At 46.4% G+C, this 17,871-nt stretch overlaps 2 protein-coding genes across 3 annotated transcripts; both read right to left on the reverse strand.

Annotated features, from left to right (window-relative positions):
• Positions 1 to 798: 798 nt before the first annotated feature.
• Positions 799 to 9,181, reverse strand: cav1 (caveolin 1). 2 transcript variants are annotated; one of them, XM_060060070.1, is made up of 3 exons: positions 8,939 to 9,181; positions 8,012 to 8,176; positions 799 to 2,879 (listed from the first exon to the last, which is right to left on the reverse strand). In XM_060060070.1, the coding sequence occupies exons 1-3, from the start codon at positions 8,972 to 8,974 to the stop codon at positions 2,538 to 2,540; spliced, it is 543 nt and encodes a 180-aa protein (XP_059916053.1). In that variant the 5' UTR covers positions 8,975 to 9,181; the 3' UTR covers positions 799 to 2,537. The 2 variants fall into 2 exon arrangements, with proteins under 2 accessions (XP_059916053.1, XP_059916054.1); XM_060060071.1 differs by lacking the exon at positions 8,939 to 9,181 and adding an exon at positions 8,645 to 8,799.
• A 1,428-nt stretch (positions 9,182 to 10,609) lies between these two features.
• On the reverse strand, positions 10,610 to 15,655 carry cav2 (caveolin 2). The gene is made up of 3 exons (XM_060060072.1): positions 15,096 to 15,655; positions 14,646 to 14,833; positions 10,610 to 12,200 (listed from the first exon to the last, which is right to left on the reverse strand). Exons 1-3 carry the CDS (start codon positions 15,243 to 15,245, stop codon positions 12,050 to 12,052), a joined length of 489 nt encoding a protein of 162 aa, XP_059916055.1. The 5' UTR covers positions 15,246 to 15,655; the 3' UTR covers positions 10,610 to 12,049.
• Positions 15,656 to 17,871: the final 2,216 nt, after the last annotated feature.

Raw genomic sequence — 17,871 nt, forward strand, 5'->3', positions numbered from 1 at the left:
TTTTTTCTTTTATTTCTTTATTTTCAGCCTTAGAAAAGTGCATAGAGACATGAAGGCGACAGGGAAGAAACCTGTACACACGAACACAAGTTACACCCGGATGGTGGGGGTGTCATCATTAGAAATAGTTCCCTTATTTATAATAAGGTAGAAGTGACAAACCAGCGAAGACACACAATCGTACCTACAACAGACAATACTTGAACTGTTAACTTTACTGATATGAAGTGTGTGCTGGGCGCTACACACACGCATTTTTGATGATCACTTACCCCTTGTCGTTGATCCTTACCCATTATCGGTATAAACCTAATATATAAATATAAAACCCCTCTTCTGCCAACACACAATACACAGCAAGATGACATCGTTTCTCTCAACGGTTGGTGTTAGCATCCAATCAGGGGCTAACTGGTACGGCCTCTGCCAGCTGTTGCCTTGTGGAGTTTAGCGTCTAGCGGAAACTGTGACGTAATCAGGACGTCGAGGGTCCCTTTCATGGCAAGGTTTATAAAGACAGGTGTGGTGAATAACATTAATATTTGATATGCATCTGTCACAAGCATCAGCATATCCAATTTGTTGTGGTTTGCACTAGTTGCCCTGTCCACACCGGTCATAGTCCTTCATTGATTGAGTAGTCTTCATTATAATGAATTATATGTTTGTTAAAACAGTGATTGTGCGCCCCCTCTTGGTACACTCCACTATCCTGAACCCCACACAGTGTACAGTTGTGTGTTCATTTGACGTTATACATATATGTATGTGTTTGAATAAAACAACAAACAAAAGACATAAGATGAGATAAGATTATATTTTAATGTGCACAGCGTGAAACAGAAAAAAGCAGTAAAGACATATAAAAATAATAAAAGTATCACCTTTAATATCTCTTCATATCAATAACCAACTCACAGCCAGACCCAGGCGGCGGGATCGCAGAGTCCCCCCGCCCCCCCTCTCCACCACGGCCTCTGTCCTCCAGTCCCCCCCCCCGTGCCCTACATCGGGGGGGGAGTGGGGTGGGGGGGCGGGGGGGGGGGGGGTCCACAGTTCAGAAGCAGGACCGGGACCAGGCTGTAGTCCACAGGACCGAGACACACCATTAAACACCAACTAAATGGAATGGATGGCCTCCTGTTGGAGAACAACAGCCCCCCTCCCTGCTGTAGTCGTGTGTTTGAACCCTGGCAAAGTGTTGTGACCGCATGACGACTCAGGGGGGACAATACTGGGTACATGGACATGTTGTTGGGTAGCCTTTAGGGTTTCTAATGCATAAGAGTTTTCACACAGCGATAACAGTACTTACAATGTACTCACAATGCTTTTCATCATCGTTTGACATGCGTGTTCACTGGGAATAGTGCTGTTGCAGGACGCGACATTTGGTGCACACATGCACACACACACACACACACACACACACACACACACACACACACACACACACACACACATAGCCACAAAGATATTTAAAGTTAGCCCTCCTTTCCCCTTTAAAGTACTTCATGTTGTGTAGGAAACACACGTTGTTTTGCCCGGACGGCTGCAGATTCACTGAAACACAGTTCAGATAAAAGATGAGTATACAAAAACAAAAATATAAGGTGTCCTAAAAAACTTGGTGAAATTGAGCGTGTTGTGGGAGATGCAGAGGACTTCACAGAGATACGAACGTTATTCTATAGAAGCGGAGAGTGAATACGGACCCAGAGGAAGAGGGCTTATCCACCGGGGGGGGGGTCGCCAATGTCCGCTGTTGTCATGGAGACGGTGGAAACAAGCAGGAATGAAGTCACCGTGTCAGAATGTTGGGACTGGAGGTGGGTGGGGGGGGGGGGGGCATTGACCAGAGGGCTGGGGTAGGGGGTGGGTGGGGGGGGCAGGGTCACATTCTGGCTGAGTCAAGGGACACCTGGTGGCTCTCCCCGTGGACCAAACACAGCCAGGGCCATGCTCACGCTATCGGAGCTGTGAGGGGAATAGCTTGAAGAATGGAAGGAATGTACATTGTGCCAGAAACATCCTCCAGCCGGGAGAAGTGGAGAAGGGGCCCACTGGGCAGCAATAACAATGGGGATGAAATACAATTAAAATAAAACATGTCAAGAACACAAACAAATGAGCCAAGTCACCCTAAAGAATGACCCTCTGACTCCCTGGGCCCTTGAGTTGGTTGAAACCAGTGATGGAGATTGAGGAGTAAAAAACACAGCTTTAGACGGAAACATGTTTAGTAACAGAATGCGGAGCGCGACGGTGAAGGCCACAGACCAACACAAAACCAGTTCTTAAAAATTGTTTTGCCTCCTGTTTCTTCTTCCCAGGGGTACATTGCCATCATCTTCTCTGTTTAAAACAAGAACTCCCCCTCCCTCAGCGTTGTCACACGGTCAACCCTCCCCCCCCCCCCCCCCCCCCGACTCTCCATCCCCCCCTCCTCCGCCTCAGACGCCCCCCCCCCCCCCGCCCCCCCCCCCCCCACACCCTCCGGAGAGGAGCAAGCGATCAGGTTGGCGCGTCCCTGGAGCCTAGACCTCCTTGATGCTGCTGACGCGGATGCTGCTGCAGCACTTGCCCATGGCCTCGAACAGGGGGTCAAAGAAGGTGTGCACGCAGATGGAGTACACGCGGCTCACACAGTGGATCTCGATCAGGAAGCTCTTCACGCACGGCACCACCGCCCAGATGTGCAGGAAGGACAGGATGGCGAAGAAGATGCCCCAGATCAGGGCCAGCGGGAGGCCGACCAGCGCGGTGAGCAGGCGGTAGCACCAGTACTTGGTGACGGTGAAGGTGGTGAAGCTGGCCTTCCACACGCCGTCGAAGCTGTAGGTCCCGGGGGGCTCAGCGATCACGTCCTCGAAGTCCACCTGGAGGAGGTGGAAGGGAGGGAGGGGGGGGATTAGGGACCGTGGGTCAGGGCACGCACTTGGTCTAGGAATGGGACGATTGGGGGCCTACTGAATGAGCGGCGGCGAATACGTTATTAGAAAACTGAACAACATAACCCACTACTTAAAAAGCAAAACTAACTTGTTAAGTTACCTGTTACAACAAAGAAGTAATCTGACTCTTAATAATAAGTAATGTACTCTCCCGTGTTACTTTGTAGCACGTAACCCCTACCACAACAATGGTTCACCAATGATACATTATGGTATAAGTATATGGAGGTACCGATACTTTCCCATACCAGGTTGGAAAGTATACAGAAGCAAATATTTATCGGCCAACCATTGAAAGGACCAACATATGTGTGTGTGTTTAGGTATGCGTATATATGTGTATATGCATCACCCATCTTGATGTTGGTTCTGTTTGTCTTGTTTTTGTCCCTATTTTAACTATAAGCGTCTACTTATGCATTAGCACTTTGTATTTATTGTATTTATTACATTGTTCTTTTATCCTGTGTCCTTCCACTGCTGCTGGGCTGTTCTGCAACAAACAAATTTCTCCTACGGGGGATTAATAAAGTTGTATCTTATCTTATCTTATATGACAAAAGCTTAACTATAACTGTCTAACTAAACATCAATGACTACTTAGCCCATAAACGCGATCAGAATAGATACCATCAGACATCGACCATGAGAGTGCTTGACAAGTCAGTGTTCTATGCATGTGCGTGCGTGTGTTTGTGATGAGCTGTTACCATCCAGGGACTGGTACGGTATCCCCCACCCACCCCTCCACAAATACTTGGTGCTCCACACTGAATATCTTGCATCTGGCATGTTCCCATACCTGCCCCTCGTCTCTCACGTTCTCCTGCTCCTCCTCACCATGAAGATAAGATAAGGAAGAGACGGATGGATACAGGTCGACCGGTCACTTTGTTCTGCTCTCTGGCTCTCTTGTTCCACCCTCTCGACAGCCTTCCTGGCGTTTAGTAAATGTTTGTTCAAAGGTTCCCTAGTCCATGTGTCTTGTCATAAAGTCCAGGTGGTTGGTCTCTGTGGAAACGGATACTGAGGACTAAAAACTGCCCATACGTCACATGGGTATGCTGTGATGAAAATGTAATCTAATAGCTGGGACCGGAATTCAGAAAATGGTCCCAGGTTGAAACAACGTCTGCTTCTACAATGGGGTGCGTTGTTATACTATTTAAAGAACTGTTTCCCACTTTTCTGTGGGAAATTGTAATTCAGAATGCACAGGTTGTTAAATCAAAGTTCATCCAACAATGCTTCGGGTTTCTGACCGTTTAGAAAGTATTTTGATTAAAAGGTCAGACAAGAATTGGCTTTTGCTCACATTAAACCATTTCAGAAATCTACTTTTGAGATATTCGTTTGAAGCTCTACCAGAACAGGGTGTTCCTTCAGTTCTTTCTCTCTGGACCGGCAGGTCGGGCCCCATCAGAGGGGTTTCTCCCTCTCTCTATGCAGCCTTGTCTTATAAATAAAACGTCAAATCTCATAGCAGCCACAAAAACCAGCACGGCGTCCATTTTGTTTTTCCACAGCTCTAAATTTAAAAGAGGACCCACTTTTCCCCAAGTTTCCAAAACTGATTCAGAGTAAATGAGAGAGAGGGGAAAACTAAATGAATGCATGACTGAGGCAATTAAAAAAAGAAAGAATTGAAAACAAGGAATGTTTGGTGCCCATGATTTTTTTAATGTCTGAGCCTACTTCTATCTTTTCATGGATATCATCGCCATCGGGAATAAAGAGCTATTCATGCCTTGAAGCTAGTTATTTAATAGCTCTTAAACAGCACATTGACTCTGCAAGGCATATGTTTTGTTGGTGCCGGCCAGTGTTTAAACAGACTGCAGTTTGCTGAGGGCCCATTAGCTGCTCTGTGGAGACTCATTACTCATCCACATTACTACAATAGGACTAAAAACTCACATCAATGATCTTCATTTGTGATTCGATAACATATGCCTTTTTTTAAACATAGATTGACAAATTGTTCTTGAAACCAGTGCCTGATAAAAATAACTAATCCAGAGGACCTCTGGCCTTTGTTATTTGAACCAAAAAGCACAATATATACCTTAACTCTATACCTAACAAATAATTTTGTAATGAAAACAATTAAATCAGTGAATATCTAGATAGAGCCATGGTTCCCAATGTAAACGTAATAGTAACCGTTATAGTAATGTAATAGTGAGTAAAAGTAATAGTAGTAGTATTTTGCACTACAGTATGTTCACCGCCAAAAGGTGCGATCCCATTCGCACGTTGCCTTAATGTCCTCCGCCAGGGAACCAATCACAGCAGAGACATGAAACAATGGCCGTGTGTGGTGAGCATTGGACCAAAGCAGGGCGGTCACTGCCTATCTGGAGGCAGCTGTTTCCTACAGGCTGTCGGGCAGGACTGTGAGTGCATGTTTATGTAGGAACAGGTCGAAGTGTGTGTGTGTGTGTGTGTGTGTGTGTGTGTGTGTGTGTGTGTGTGTGTGTGTGTGTGTGTGTGTGTGTGTGTGTGTGTGTGTTCACACTGTACAGTGATTGTGTGTTGGAATGCCTGTGTGCGTGTGAGAGTAAATGTGGGTGTGTGTATCACGGTCAATAAGTGTGTGGGCTTATAGATGAATGTGCCTACATGAGTGTGTTCATGTGGTAGTGTGTTTTTGTGTGTATGTTTGCGTGCAGGCTTTAAGTACTAGCTAGGGTCAGAGCGCTAGTGGCTATAGCTAGCGGCTACAGCTAGCGGCTACAGCAGGGAGCTCAATGAGAGCCGCGGAGGGGGCTGCACCGTCCTCCTCCCCAGCAGCAGTGATGTGGCAGGCTGATGGAGACCAGCTGCAGGGCAGAATACCACGGCTACATGTGTCCACCCAATGTGGGAATGATGTCAGGGTGTGTGTGTGTGTGTGTGTGTGTGTGTGTGTGTGTGTGTGTGTGTGTGTGTGTGTGTGTTTGAATTTTATAATGTGTGAGTCTGCGTGTGAATAGCTGGGTGATTGCAGGAGTATGCATGTGTGTTTGTGTGTATGACCATTATTGTGTGTGTGTGTGTCAATGTGTGTGTGCGTGTGTGTGTCTATGTGCGTAAATGTGAGCATGCGTGCAAAGCGGGGAGGGGGTTGGCAGTGGTGAGCGAGAGGGAATCCCTCCTCGGGTTTCACCGCGTCACGGGACAACAGGACACCCCTAAACCCCTCGCCGGAGCTTCCCCCGCAGCCCCGAATAACCCGGGATCCCTCCCCCTCCAATCCCCCAGCGGCGGGGGGCGCACGGAGACGCAGAGAGCCCTCTGCCACGAGCAGTCCTCTCGTTAATATCAGACAGAACGGTAAAGGCTGTGGAGCCAGGCAGTGTTTAAAAAGTCCTTTCAACTGTTGGTAAATATGAGACGCCAGAGCTGGTCCTGAAACTTATTTTCAGGATTTATTGTTTTTGCATCGAGATTAGATCAGGTGCTTTGGTGATTGTTTGCTTGAGGAAGGAGTTCCCGATCAACCGTTAGAAAACTGTTGTTTTAGATTATAGACTATAGGTCACTGGTCACTGGTTTCTGTGGGCCTGAGACGACGTGTTCCTCATAGCCCTCATGGGAGTTGCTGAGGCCAGAAAGAACTTTTAATGGATTTGCTATTGAAGAGGACTGGCTGAAAACGGGCATTGCATTTTGGTACTTTATTGGTTGTTTGGTAAGTCGATTAAAGTGGTCAGCCAATCCTGTGAGGCTGAATTCTATTTATAGTCAAAGGCAAGAGTATGACTCTCTTTCACAATGGAGGGGGAAAGAGAGAGGGGAAGAGAGACAATGGTAGAGAAGGAGCGCATAAACTGGAATGAGACAGATCATGAGAGATAGAAATAGAAGAAAAAGAGAGAGAGCGAGAGCGAGAGAGAGAGAGAGAAGTAGGCCAATGCACAGAGCGTGAGATAGCAGCCATGTCTTCAACCTCAAAAATATATTTTATTTTCTCAGAAGATTTCCAAATTAAATGAATTACTTATTAAGTGATTAATTGTCCTATTATATTTCTATAGCCAGTGATTAATACATCTAGTATGCATGCATTCCAGTGGAACCTCATGGAGGTCTCTGCATAGGGTGGTGGTGAGTGGGTGTGGTGCTCAGAGACATCGCTGCAGCGCCCCATCAGCTATCTGTTTGGGAGTTTCCCTGTTTTAACAAGGCATGTAAGAGATGTCAGGCATTTCAAAGCCAGAATCCCTGCAGCGTGGCGTTTGACCCCCGTGTAGATGAAAATGCATGCTCAGCATGACAAGGGGTTAGCGCCAGAGCTGCTGAAGGCTCCCGCTGAACAAGATCGTCAGGTGTTTATGAAGCATGCCACGCCTATTATTAGAGAGTCTCAGAAAATACTATGTAATATGTAGGCCTACAACAAAGTAGCATAAGGTAGTGATGTTGGCGCTACACTGATCACGTATGGTGCGAATTTCGGTACTCCCGACCATTCGGAAACAGAATGGGTTGGCAAAAAAGGAGGAGGTGTGAAATTGAAAGTGCGTTTCGACATTTCTACAGGACATTTACAATGTTTCCACTTTTAAGACGTCGGGGAGAAGTCCATAGGATGTTCAATGTAATGGCGTTGGGACTTGACACGGTGGACAGGGCGTTGTACTAAAGTCCAGACTTTGATACGAAATGTTTACCTGACGTGGAAAGGTCATTCGGGGTAGACTAGCGCGGAGCAGGAGCGCGCGTCCCGTGCACCAACCCGTGCGCAACGGTGCCGTGACGCGCCTGGAGCGCACGCAGCAGCTTTTGGTGAGGCATGTAACACCTACTGAATTTTTATTATCAAGACCTTCAGCATTTTTAAAACGCATCATAATAGTATTCCAAACTGAAAGTTTTAAAAAATTTCGTCGACACGACCCTATTAAAAAAACAACAACTAAATGGACACTGTAACCCAAAACAGACCGTACATGGAGATTGTCAACTAAAGATTGACACTGTCAGAACTTATAGCCTTCTATTGGATCTCAAGTAAACTGTTCCCTCGAAGTCCACATGTAGGAAAGAAAAGTTACAAAAATTGTCTTGCTCACCCTGACAACGTCGTCGTTGATGCGCTTCGGGTCCCGGTTCACCAGGTCGATCTCTTTCGTGTGGACGTCCTCCATCGTCTTCCCGTTCAAACTGTCGTTTTCCATCTCTTTATTGTTGGGTTTGTATATGTTCCCTTGCTTTCGGATGAACGGTGATAGAAAGTCCTGTAAAATCCGGAGGGGAGACGGTTGGCGTGAGAGAAAGTATTGAGGGAAGCCGGGCAGTGTGTGAGTGTGGTTGAGAGAGAGAGAATGGAGACAGGAGCGCAAAGTTAGTAGCCTGCCCCAGCCTGGGATGGCTTTAAACGTATTGAAATAAGGCACCACACCCCTCGATCACGGAGATCCCACTTGAGCCGCAAGGGGTCGTAGCCCAGCTGAGTGCGTTAGCAGCCAATGATAAAAGTATTCTCCAAATGATATGACTGGCGTTAGCTCGTCATATTTGTCCGTCTAGTGTCATCTAACTGTAATAATCCTATTTTCTTTTGTGTTAAAATGCGTTTTTCTTTTTGTTGCCAACGTCATCGATAAATGCGCAGGTCAATCAATTTACAAGGAGTGACCAAAGCCGAAGAGGATACGCGCTCACACCCATGTGAATGAAACGTGTTCCAGTGAGCTTTCCCATACCTCACACGGGATCGCTGCGCGGAGCATCCCGTCCAAACCGGAGGCGCGGAGCTTTTAATGGCCCAACTTGCCATATAGAATGCAAAATAGCTTCGTAAAGTTTCGAAAGTCGTTTGGCTTCTGGTTAAAGTCACTCGCATGCATTCAACCAATCAGAAGTCAAATAGCCGGGGAGAATATTTGACACTGGTGTGAAAATTGCTTTCTGCTAAAAATGTAAGCCCGCACACACTATGACGCGCTGCTGCAAAATGCCTGAAACGAGAAGGTGACACTTCGGGATGTGTAGCCTACCTCGTCCGTCTCTCTGTCCTTCAGTCCGCCTGTCATGCTGCCCCTGTGCCTGAAGCGTAAACCCTGCGTCCCGTAAACCAGGAGACAATAAAGTGAGCTGCTAAAGTGAGGAAGCGCACGGACTTCCCACGGAGGCTCTTCCAAAATGTTTAATGACTAAATCCCTGACTTTTTTTTTTATTATTACGTAGGCTACGTGACACGCATATAATGGCAGCGCCGGTGGGAAACCTCCGTGCGCGCTGGGGTCCGAGGGGCGACTCAACGCATTCAAGGGGCACCTTGCGTGGAGGGCGGCGGCAACGGTCGACCCAAAAACGTAACCCACAATTAGCCTATCAATCAAAACATGCCCAAGCACGAGTGGCCGACACACTGACGTGATATTACTAAATGCTCTATTTGGTCTGTTGGATTTGGCAGTCATTGGAATTATGATGAGGAATTGGCAGTCACTTTTCTATGGTGCATAATTAGTAAATCCATCCATCCAGTAAATCTTCCGAAGCACAACTGAGTACAAAATCAACTGGAGAAGTCCCTCGAGGTCTATTTACATATACCTGTTAGCCTCACAAATCGTTTAGGCTACTCGGTTTATAGGCATGTGCCATGGTTAATGTAGCACAGAGAGGGTGGTCATTCTTTGAGTGTCAACATATACTAATCTCATGAGATTCATGAGATTAGTATACGCTGACACAGAGGTCGCAGAAGGCCACGAGGATGCAGCAACGCCTGGAGGCTGAAGCTATAGGGTCTGAAGATGATTGGCTCCATGAGAACATCCGGAGGCCTGCCCAGACTCCTTTCTAATGAGAGTTAATGGAGACTGTGGTGGGAATCAAACGGTGTGTTAATGGTGCCGAGTCTAGACTGGCAAGCTTTCATGTTCATCTCATTCTGTTCGGAATAACGAGGGAAACGCCCGGGTAATGATCCATATAGACTCGCGGTGTGCATACTCTGTTGTGCTTTTAACCCGGGTATGAAATGCAATATGGCTGTTGAGGATATTCAAATGTTTATACTAATCATCAATTTAGCATTTTCCTGAATTTTTCTTCTGGGATAAATAAAGTGTTATGCGACAGCCCCATAGCAACAACAACAACAACAACAACAACAACAACATAAATCCTCATGATGATGATTAATGAATTGTTTCATTACTGTATGACTGTCTTATTCGTCATCACTGTCGACAAATCAAAACAGTCCAAAGCGAGCCAAAGCAGGCAGGCTGAGCAGAGAAGGCTGCGCAGACCTGCCGGGCCAGCAGCAAAGCCCCTGGTCATTTTCCATTGAGCTACAATTTGTCAAGGAAAGTGTCTTGTGCAATCTCACGTAAATCACGATTTATGTGAGACGATCTGGCAGCAAGATGCCTACCATGCACTCCTGTCGGGGAGAAGAAATAGAATGAAGAGGTCACACATTATCTTCTGATGATACAAATATTTATTTCGGTCAGGACATATTTAGTTTGTCCAATGAGGAGGAAGACACTTGGTCAGGGGGAACCACCCTCCCCTCGGCTTATTGAGGATTGGTTCTTCAATAAATGCATTCTCAAAATGATGCACCGGACATTAAACATGAGCTGAACCCACTGCTGTGGAGAGATTGGACAATATTGGAGTGAAGAGTTTGAAGGTTTTCCGCACGCACACACACACACACACACACACACACACACACACACACACACACACACACACACACACACACACACACACACACACACACACACACACACACACACACACACACACACACGTACGTCTCGGCAGTGGTCCAAGAGGCATGTCTGAGATGTGGAAGCCCTCTGGGTCTGTCACATGTGACTTGTTGTGTCTCTATCATCATCAACAACACTCTAAGGCACTCTTTGAAGTGTGCCACGTGGCAGCTGATAGGAAGACTTGGGTTGCATTACAACAAACTCCAAATACCTGATGCAACTCATATAGTCTTCGACATGGAGGAAGCGTATTAATTCCACTGTGTGATGACTGCTGAATGGTCTTTACCTGCAGATAAGCTACATAAGCAAGCGGCACAATGCAAACATCCGCAATGTACCTGGATGCTCAGTATCACACAAGTTACATAGAAAATACAAAAAGCCGTAGTTACACACATTATCTAGAGACCATAGGTACTTTTAAAATCTTTACGGTAAATTAAGACTTGGTAGTGTTTGTAGAAAATAATAAATTAGAAGGCCATGTTTAAGGAAGAGTCAATATCCTGATGAACTCAAAACTTTAGATGTCATTCAACAAAATTCATAAAATCTTAAGAAATATTTTAATCTTTTACCTTTAGGGTAACCTTGTCTCAAACTCAAATGCCCCATTACACTTTCAACGGACTGTGACATCAGCACCCAACAATCATTGATCATAAAATAAGCCTGTAAATGTGTGTGCAAAAAAGCTGCATTTTAGCATCTAGAATTCAGCATGCTACTCTAAAGCCACTTCACCTCTCGGTAAAAGCCGCAGAATGTGCACAATAGTTCCTTTAAGTAAGAAGCAAGATCAGCATGTACAAATAAAATCTCTCTTGTCTAACAGTTTCACTGAACTTCAGTTCAGATTCTCTAACAGCAGAACTCTGTCCTTCCATACTCTGTAGTCCGACACCCAAACCCCTCTGTAAAGTCACCGACTCATGGAATGACTGGAATTTACTTTTTGGTCACAGAAGGTAAAATCACTGGCAATCTTGGGGAGTTGATAACTTGTATTGACATACTGTTACCTGTCTTAACCAAAAATACTCATGATATCATTGTTGTTTCTTGACCAAAATGTCGAAAGGGGATTTAAAGGAAGTAGTGGATTATGCTGCAAAAAGTCATAATGGGCAATTGGGCATATAAGGAAAGCAACGTAAATATTTCGCAAACATATCTCCCTTCCTCAGGGATGGAATAGATCCTTCATGCTACGACTTAGCTGGCTGTACATTACGAAGGGCTCATAGACTCACACACAGCCCAGACACCACGTTAACCCGTCCCCTGCTGGGGCCAGTTCTGAGTCGGGTCCGGAAGGAGGAGGAGGAGGAGGAGGAAGAGGAGGAAAGGGGAGGGGGGGGGGTTCAGTTATATGTTGTCTCAACGTGCACTGAGGACAGGCTCTTGCCCATGCTGTTGCAGAGTGGAGACACAAACATGTCCATCAGACTCCTCCACACCACCCGGGCGGACGGCAGCACCATGAGGAAGCTCTGGATCAGCGGCATGGCGACCCTGGAAAGACAAAGGTCAAAGGTCAACCCGGAGGATAGCGGAACACAGGCGTACCGTGTCGAGGATCAATGATCTCGCCTGAACTCAGGGTGCCGCTAACATGTTTGTCTTGTGATTGAACGACTGAACTCTTAAGTCAATCTCCACCAGGTGAAGCAAGAGTGACCTCTTTGTACTGTCTGGGTGGAAGGAGGTTTGAGAGTGTTGCATGATGGGGGATTGGGGACAAGCTTGGCTGCTAATGCTGCTAGGGTTCGGCTACATAATCCAAATAATGTTATATTTACGTAATGCGAGGATATATGTGCCACCTATGCTAAGGCCTTTGAGGGGTCTCTATACAGGAATGAACAGAAGCTTTCTTCCTCTTTGGCTCTCCTGATAGACTTCGGGGCTATTAGATGACCTGGAGAGGCCATCCTACGGCACGTTTCCACCGGCGGGTACGGGTCGGTTCAGTTCGCTAAGGTGCAGCACGGATCGCGTTTCCACCACCAAAAGTGGGCGTGGCCCGGACTGAGCCGGAGTGAGCCGTACTCGTCTCGCTGTACTCCTCCGTTGGGGTACTGAGACGCCTGAAAGGGTGCCGGCAAGTTCGAGCTACAAACGCCGTACGTTGATTGGTTGACAGAATGGCGACTTGGGGATAATAACGAACAAACACAGTAGCCTACCCGCGAGGTATTTCTGGACGAGGACGAAAGCTTTGTTTATGGAAGAAAATGTCGCGCAAAAGTTTGCCGTCCTTCTTGGACGTCCTACATTGTTGATCTTTGTTCATTGCGTCGCGTTCTTCTTTTACCTTGGTTTTAATATCAGGCTACGCTGTGTCGGGCTGCTATGAGGTCACGATGCCTACCTAGCTGCCGCGGCTATCGCCATCCGGCCTAAACCCCCCCCCACCATAAGGGTACTGTCGGCGGTGGAAACGCTGACTGAGCTGCGCCGAACCGCACCTTCACTACTCCACCAAGCCGCACCGATCAGACCCGCACCCTCCGGTGGAAATGCGCCACTAGAGACTTTGCAGTGACATTAAGAATATTTTAAATGTAGGAACAGAACTGAGCAGGAGGGAACTATTGGGGTGGTTTTTCTGACTTCTATTCTCATATTTTTTTAATTTATGGCGTGAATCTGAACAAATAAATCGGACGTGTTCTGTTGAAGCCACGCATGGAGGAATGTAAAACAAAGCATGTGATGTTGGCACTGGCCCAACTGACACAGGCTTGATTAAAACCAAACCAAAAGATTGTCTTTGTGGCTGTATTAACCTGCTCTATCTTTAACTGTCAGAAAAGATTTGTTACAGAAGGAACGCCACTATTTTCCAGCCGTGTTCGTGCTTGAGTCGCCTGGGTTTTACAGTTTACCACTGGAGTAGGTCAAGTATGTTACTTAAGACTGAAGTGGGACATTCTTCAAATGCAGAAGATAACTTTCATCACTGATGGCCAATCTTTTTTTTTTTCATCACATATTCAAGGGCTTCACAAAGTGTTGTTTACATGACGAAATAGGAGCTCTTTTGAGTCACAAAATGTGGCCTTTGCCCCGCATGTGCTTGGAGCATGGCTCTCTTCCACCAACCGGCTCTCCTCACGCAAAGTTCAAAGGTCAGCCCTTTAGCTACGACCCCACCTTATCCACTCCTCTATTGATCGTTCCCTACATTATGTTTCCATCTGGGGATCAATCCTTTAGCAGAGAGAGAGAGATAGAGCGAGAGAGCGAGAGCGCACAAGAGAGAGAGATAAAGAAAGAGCGACAGACAGACAGACAGACAGACAGACAGACAGACAGACAGACAGACAGACAGACAGACAGACAGACAGACAGACAGACAGACAGACAGACAGACAGACAGACAGATGGATAGGTAAACGTATCTCAGAAGGACTAAAGGTTATGTGAAGGTAACCCTGAAGTTCTTTAGTCTATCCTAAGAATGTCACACATTTTAGAGAAGCTCTTCTGAAGGACCAGAATGCCTCCCCACTCATCCGGTCTGCTTAAGGTTATGAAGGCCTTTTTTACACCGCAGGTGAGACATGTTTCAGTCAAACTTTCATTAGAGTGCTTGCGTTAAGTTTAAATGTCACGTTCTTTCCTAAAGGTAATACAAATTAAAAAAATTAGCAGTGCATGGGAGCCAAGTGCATTGCCTTCCTGTAGAATCGGTGGGCAACTGCATAGCATAACTCTATACGTGGCAATGTCATGCCATTCAGCCATGACATCATAATCCAAATAAGAGCAACAGCAACACTTTTTAGGGGTTGCACGAGTGAGGTAACCTGTATCTAAAGGGACAAGAACAAATACGAAGCAATGAAGCGTAGTGGAACACTCGGCATCGAGCCAAGAGCTCTAACAACAACCTTACTGCGTGGAGCAGCTGGCACACGTAAGGCTGGCTCAAAGCTGACATTTTAGCCGTACCATATGTGAATACAGCTGATGACCCCGAAGACGAGTCCCAGCAGGAAGGCCATGGGGATAGCCAGCAGGGTGCTCAGTACGCGGTAGAAGACGTATTTGGCGAGCTCGAACACAGCGTGGCTTCCTATCCAGACCCGGTCGAAGCTCTGCGTGGAGCGCGGCTCTGCGATCACATCGTCAAAGCCAACCTGTCGAGTGATCAAACTGCTTGTCAGACAAATGGGGCTTCGACCGATCAAACACATTGAGGAGATTGAATCGAGCAAAAACAATCACACATTGAGAGGGGGCTTGACAATGAACACAGCTTACATGAACGATAACACATGTTGGAGAGCCTGAGATGATGCATTGGTGCGGCGCACATGAAAACGCAGGGGAAACGCGTCTGGCTACGCATGGCTTGAATACAATATGGGTAATCTCTGTGATCGTGGAGTTTCGCTTTACCTTCAAGTGCGCGTTTATGTCGTTTGGATCTCGGTCCGGCTCCTCCACGTAGATCTTCCCTTTCTTGGATAGCATTGGCTCTATCGACCTGTTGAACTCGTCTTCGTCCATCATTATACTCGTGTCCGATCTCTCCTTTTCGACCCCCATTTCAGTTTAGCGGGAGATGGCTGAGCGAACTCGCGTTGACAGTTGCGCGCTGATTCTCCTCACTGTAGCCTACACGCTACAGACGCGCTTTAGTGCGCAGCAGGGAGAGACCTGACCCACGCCCCGTGCTGCCGGGCGCGGAACAGCAGCACTCTCACACACTCACTACTGTTGACCGAGAGAAGGTCGCTTGAGTAGATATCCTCAAGGCTGTGTGGTTTTTAAGATGAAGACACCATGGAGCAACATCCAATACAGTGTTTCAGTTCAAGCAACTTTTATGCTGTTTATTGCTCTACTAAATATCGAGACGATGCACGGGAACTAGTTTGGTGTGATACACATCCTGAGTTATGTGATGCAAGCAACAAGTGTGCACTACCCAATGTTGCCCTGAACAACTCTAATAATGCTCACTGGAATCAAACGAGCGGTTCCTCCCGCAGCTCTGTCGAGCTTGAACACAACGAGGAGCCGCAGTGCGTTCTCCATATTTGGTAGGAAACTCTGCCTGCACAACAAGCGCAGTCATATTTCCACTTGCACCCAACAAAGCCCTCTGAAACAGACCGCATTTGTGCTGTCGGTGGGAATCTGGGGGGGGGCTGGCATTAGGCCTGACCCCCTGGCCGTCTCACTCTCCCCGTTAACATTGTTCCAATCACTGGATCTCCTCCGAGGTCCAATCAACGGAAGCACAACAGGAAAACCCTTTTCCAAGCCGCCACCAGTGCCATTGTCTCGTATAGAATGAGCTCACTGTCACTGAGACCTGTAGGCTATGGGCTATACCCCGACCTCGCAGGCCACATACATGCCCTCGGTGCTGCTGGGAAATACTGGAAACCTACATGTCTGTGGAAAATGTTAATAATGGAGTGGATGGGCCACTCTGTCTGTCTGTCTGTCTGTCTGTCTGTCTGTCTGTCTGTCTGTCTGTCTGTCTGTCTGTCTGTCTGTCTGTCTGTCTGTCTGTCTGTCTGTCTGTCTGTCTGTCTGTCTGTCTGTCTGTCTGTCTGTCTGTCTGTCTGTCTGTCTGTCTGTCTGTCTGTCTGTCTGTCTGTCTGTCTGTCTGTCTGTCTGTCTGTCTGTCTGTCTGTCTGTCTGTCTGTCTGTCTGTCTGTCTGTCTGTCTGTCTGTCTGTCTGTCTGTCTGTCTGTCTGTCGATTTGTGCATAGGTTTCAGTAGAGCAACAACAGTGAACAACTTCACTGTGTCAACAGTGGGTCAACTGCAATGTTGTTGACAGTGGGCCAACAGCATTGCATTTTTTCAATGCAATGAATTGCATTGAAAAAAACTCTGAATGTTAAATGGGAATCTCCAAATGATAAATGTGAATATTTTAATAAAATAAAGATACAAAATTACAAACAGACACACAGACACACACATCTCAGCAGAGAGATGCTGCCCCCCCCCCCCCCCATAATCCACCTGGCTCAGCTAACAGGCGGCTGCTGACAGCCCTGCTTTGGTAGGGGCTAGCCCCTGTGTGTGTGTGTGTGTGTGTGTGTGTGTGTGTGTGTGTGTGTGTGTGTGTGTGTGTGTGTGTGTGTGTGTGTGTGTGTCTATGTTTGTTTATATCTGTGTCTTTGTTTGTGTTTTATTTTATGTGTGTGTGTGTATGTGTTTGTGTGTGTAACTGCGTGCATGTGTGTTTCTGTAAAACAGGAAGTTCAGATATGAAGAGATACAGCATTAACAAACAATATTAAAGTTTATGAATTCTAGTTTACAAGCCTTGCTTTGTAGGATATTGAGGATATGTACAGTATATGTATGAATCATTTCAAAGCAATATTTGTGATTCGTTTTCAGCACGTCAACATGATGGCCAGGGAGGTCATTCTTATCTTGTCTTACCTGACAAGATTGCATTTCTGTGACATCTGCTCCTGAAAGCACCCTCACTCTATAAAGTCATCAACAACAATGGAGTGTGTATGTGATTTTGTGTATGTCTACGTGTGCGTGTGTGTGTGTGTGTGTGTGTGTGTGTGTATGGTCATTGTTTGAGTTCCTGTGACCTGCATACTCTTCTATCATGTTAATGGTTAATGAATTCTCCAAGCAGCCACATTCCAGATTGTCCAAAGTTTCCATGTGCGACTTGGCTGTGGAATTCTTGTGCGCCTTAATGGGGAACAAATTCCTTAATGTCCAATGTTTTCCAGGGGGAACAATGATATCAGCCCACCTGCAGTGGTGGGGGAACTTCCTGTTACACCCTTGTAGAATGATCTTATCTGTTAGGTAACACACACACACACACACACACACACACACACACACACACACACACACACACACACACACTGTATACTTATACAGAATTTATGTATTGGGGACTATTTACGGAGCACTAGTTTTGAGCCCTCAAATGGACAGGGGCAAACTCCTAACAACACGAAGCAACCTTGAGCAGATAGGTGATACCAATGAGAGGATCCTTAGAATTACAATTTATGCGGATGATGCACACAGAAATACATGAAAGTGGGTTACATAAAATAGATCATGAATACCTTCATTCTTATTAGCTTGCATAAATAGCTTCCCTATGCCCTCCCGCTTATTTGAAGAAGGGGGTTGCTTGTAAAAAAATAAAATAAAAAAGATTTCT

The sequence above is a fragment of the Gadus macrocephalus genome, chromosome 9 (assembly GCF_031168955.1).
Source record: "Gadus macrocephalus chromosome 9, ASM3116895v1".
NCBI classification, from domain to species: domain Eukaryota; kingdom Metazoa; phylum Chordata; class Actinopteri; order Gadiformes; family Gadidae; genus Gadus; species Gadus macrocephalus.

Excerpts from the sequence above, each read along its gene's own strand:
- cav1 (XM_060060070.1), bottom strand. The coding sequence starts at position 8,974 with ATGACAGGCGGACTGAAGGACAGAGAGACGGACGAG. Across the intron at positions 8,177-8,938 it reads AGGACAGAGAGACGGACGAG|GACTTTCTATCACCGTTCAT; the intron begins GTAGGCTACACA and ends CGGATTTTACAG. Across the intron at positions 2,880-8,011 it reads TCAACGACGACGTTGTCAGG|GTGGACTTCGAGGACGTGAT; the intron begins GTGAGCAAGACA and ends CACCTCCTCCAG.
- cav2 (XM_060060072.1), bottom strand. The coding sequence starts at position 15,245 with ATGGGGGTCGAAAAGGAGAGATCGGACACGAGTATAATGATGGACGAA. Across the intron at positions 14,834-15,095 it reads ACATAAACGCGCACTTGAAG|GTTGGCTTTGACGATGTGAT; the intron begins GTAAAGCGAAAC and ends ATCACTCGACAG. Across the intron at positions 12,201-14,645 it reads ATCAGCTGTATTCACATATG|GGTCGCCATGCCGCTGATCC; the intron begins GTACGGCTAAAA and ends TTGTCTTTCCAG.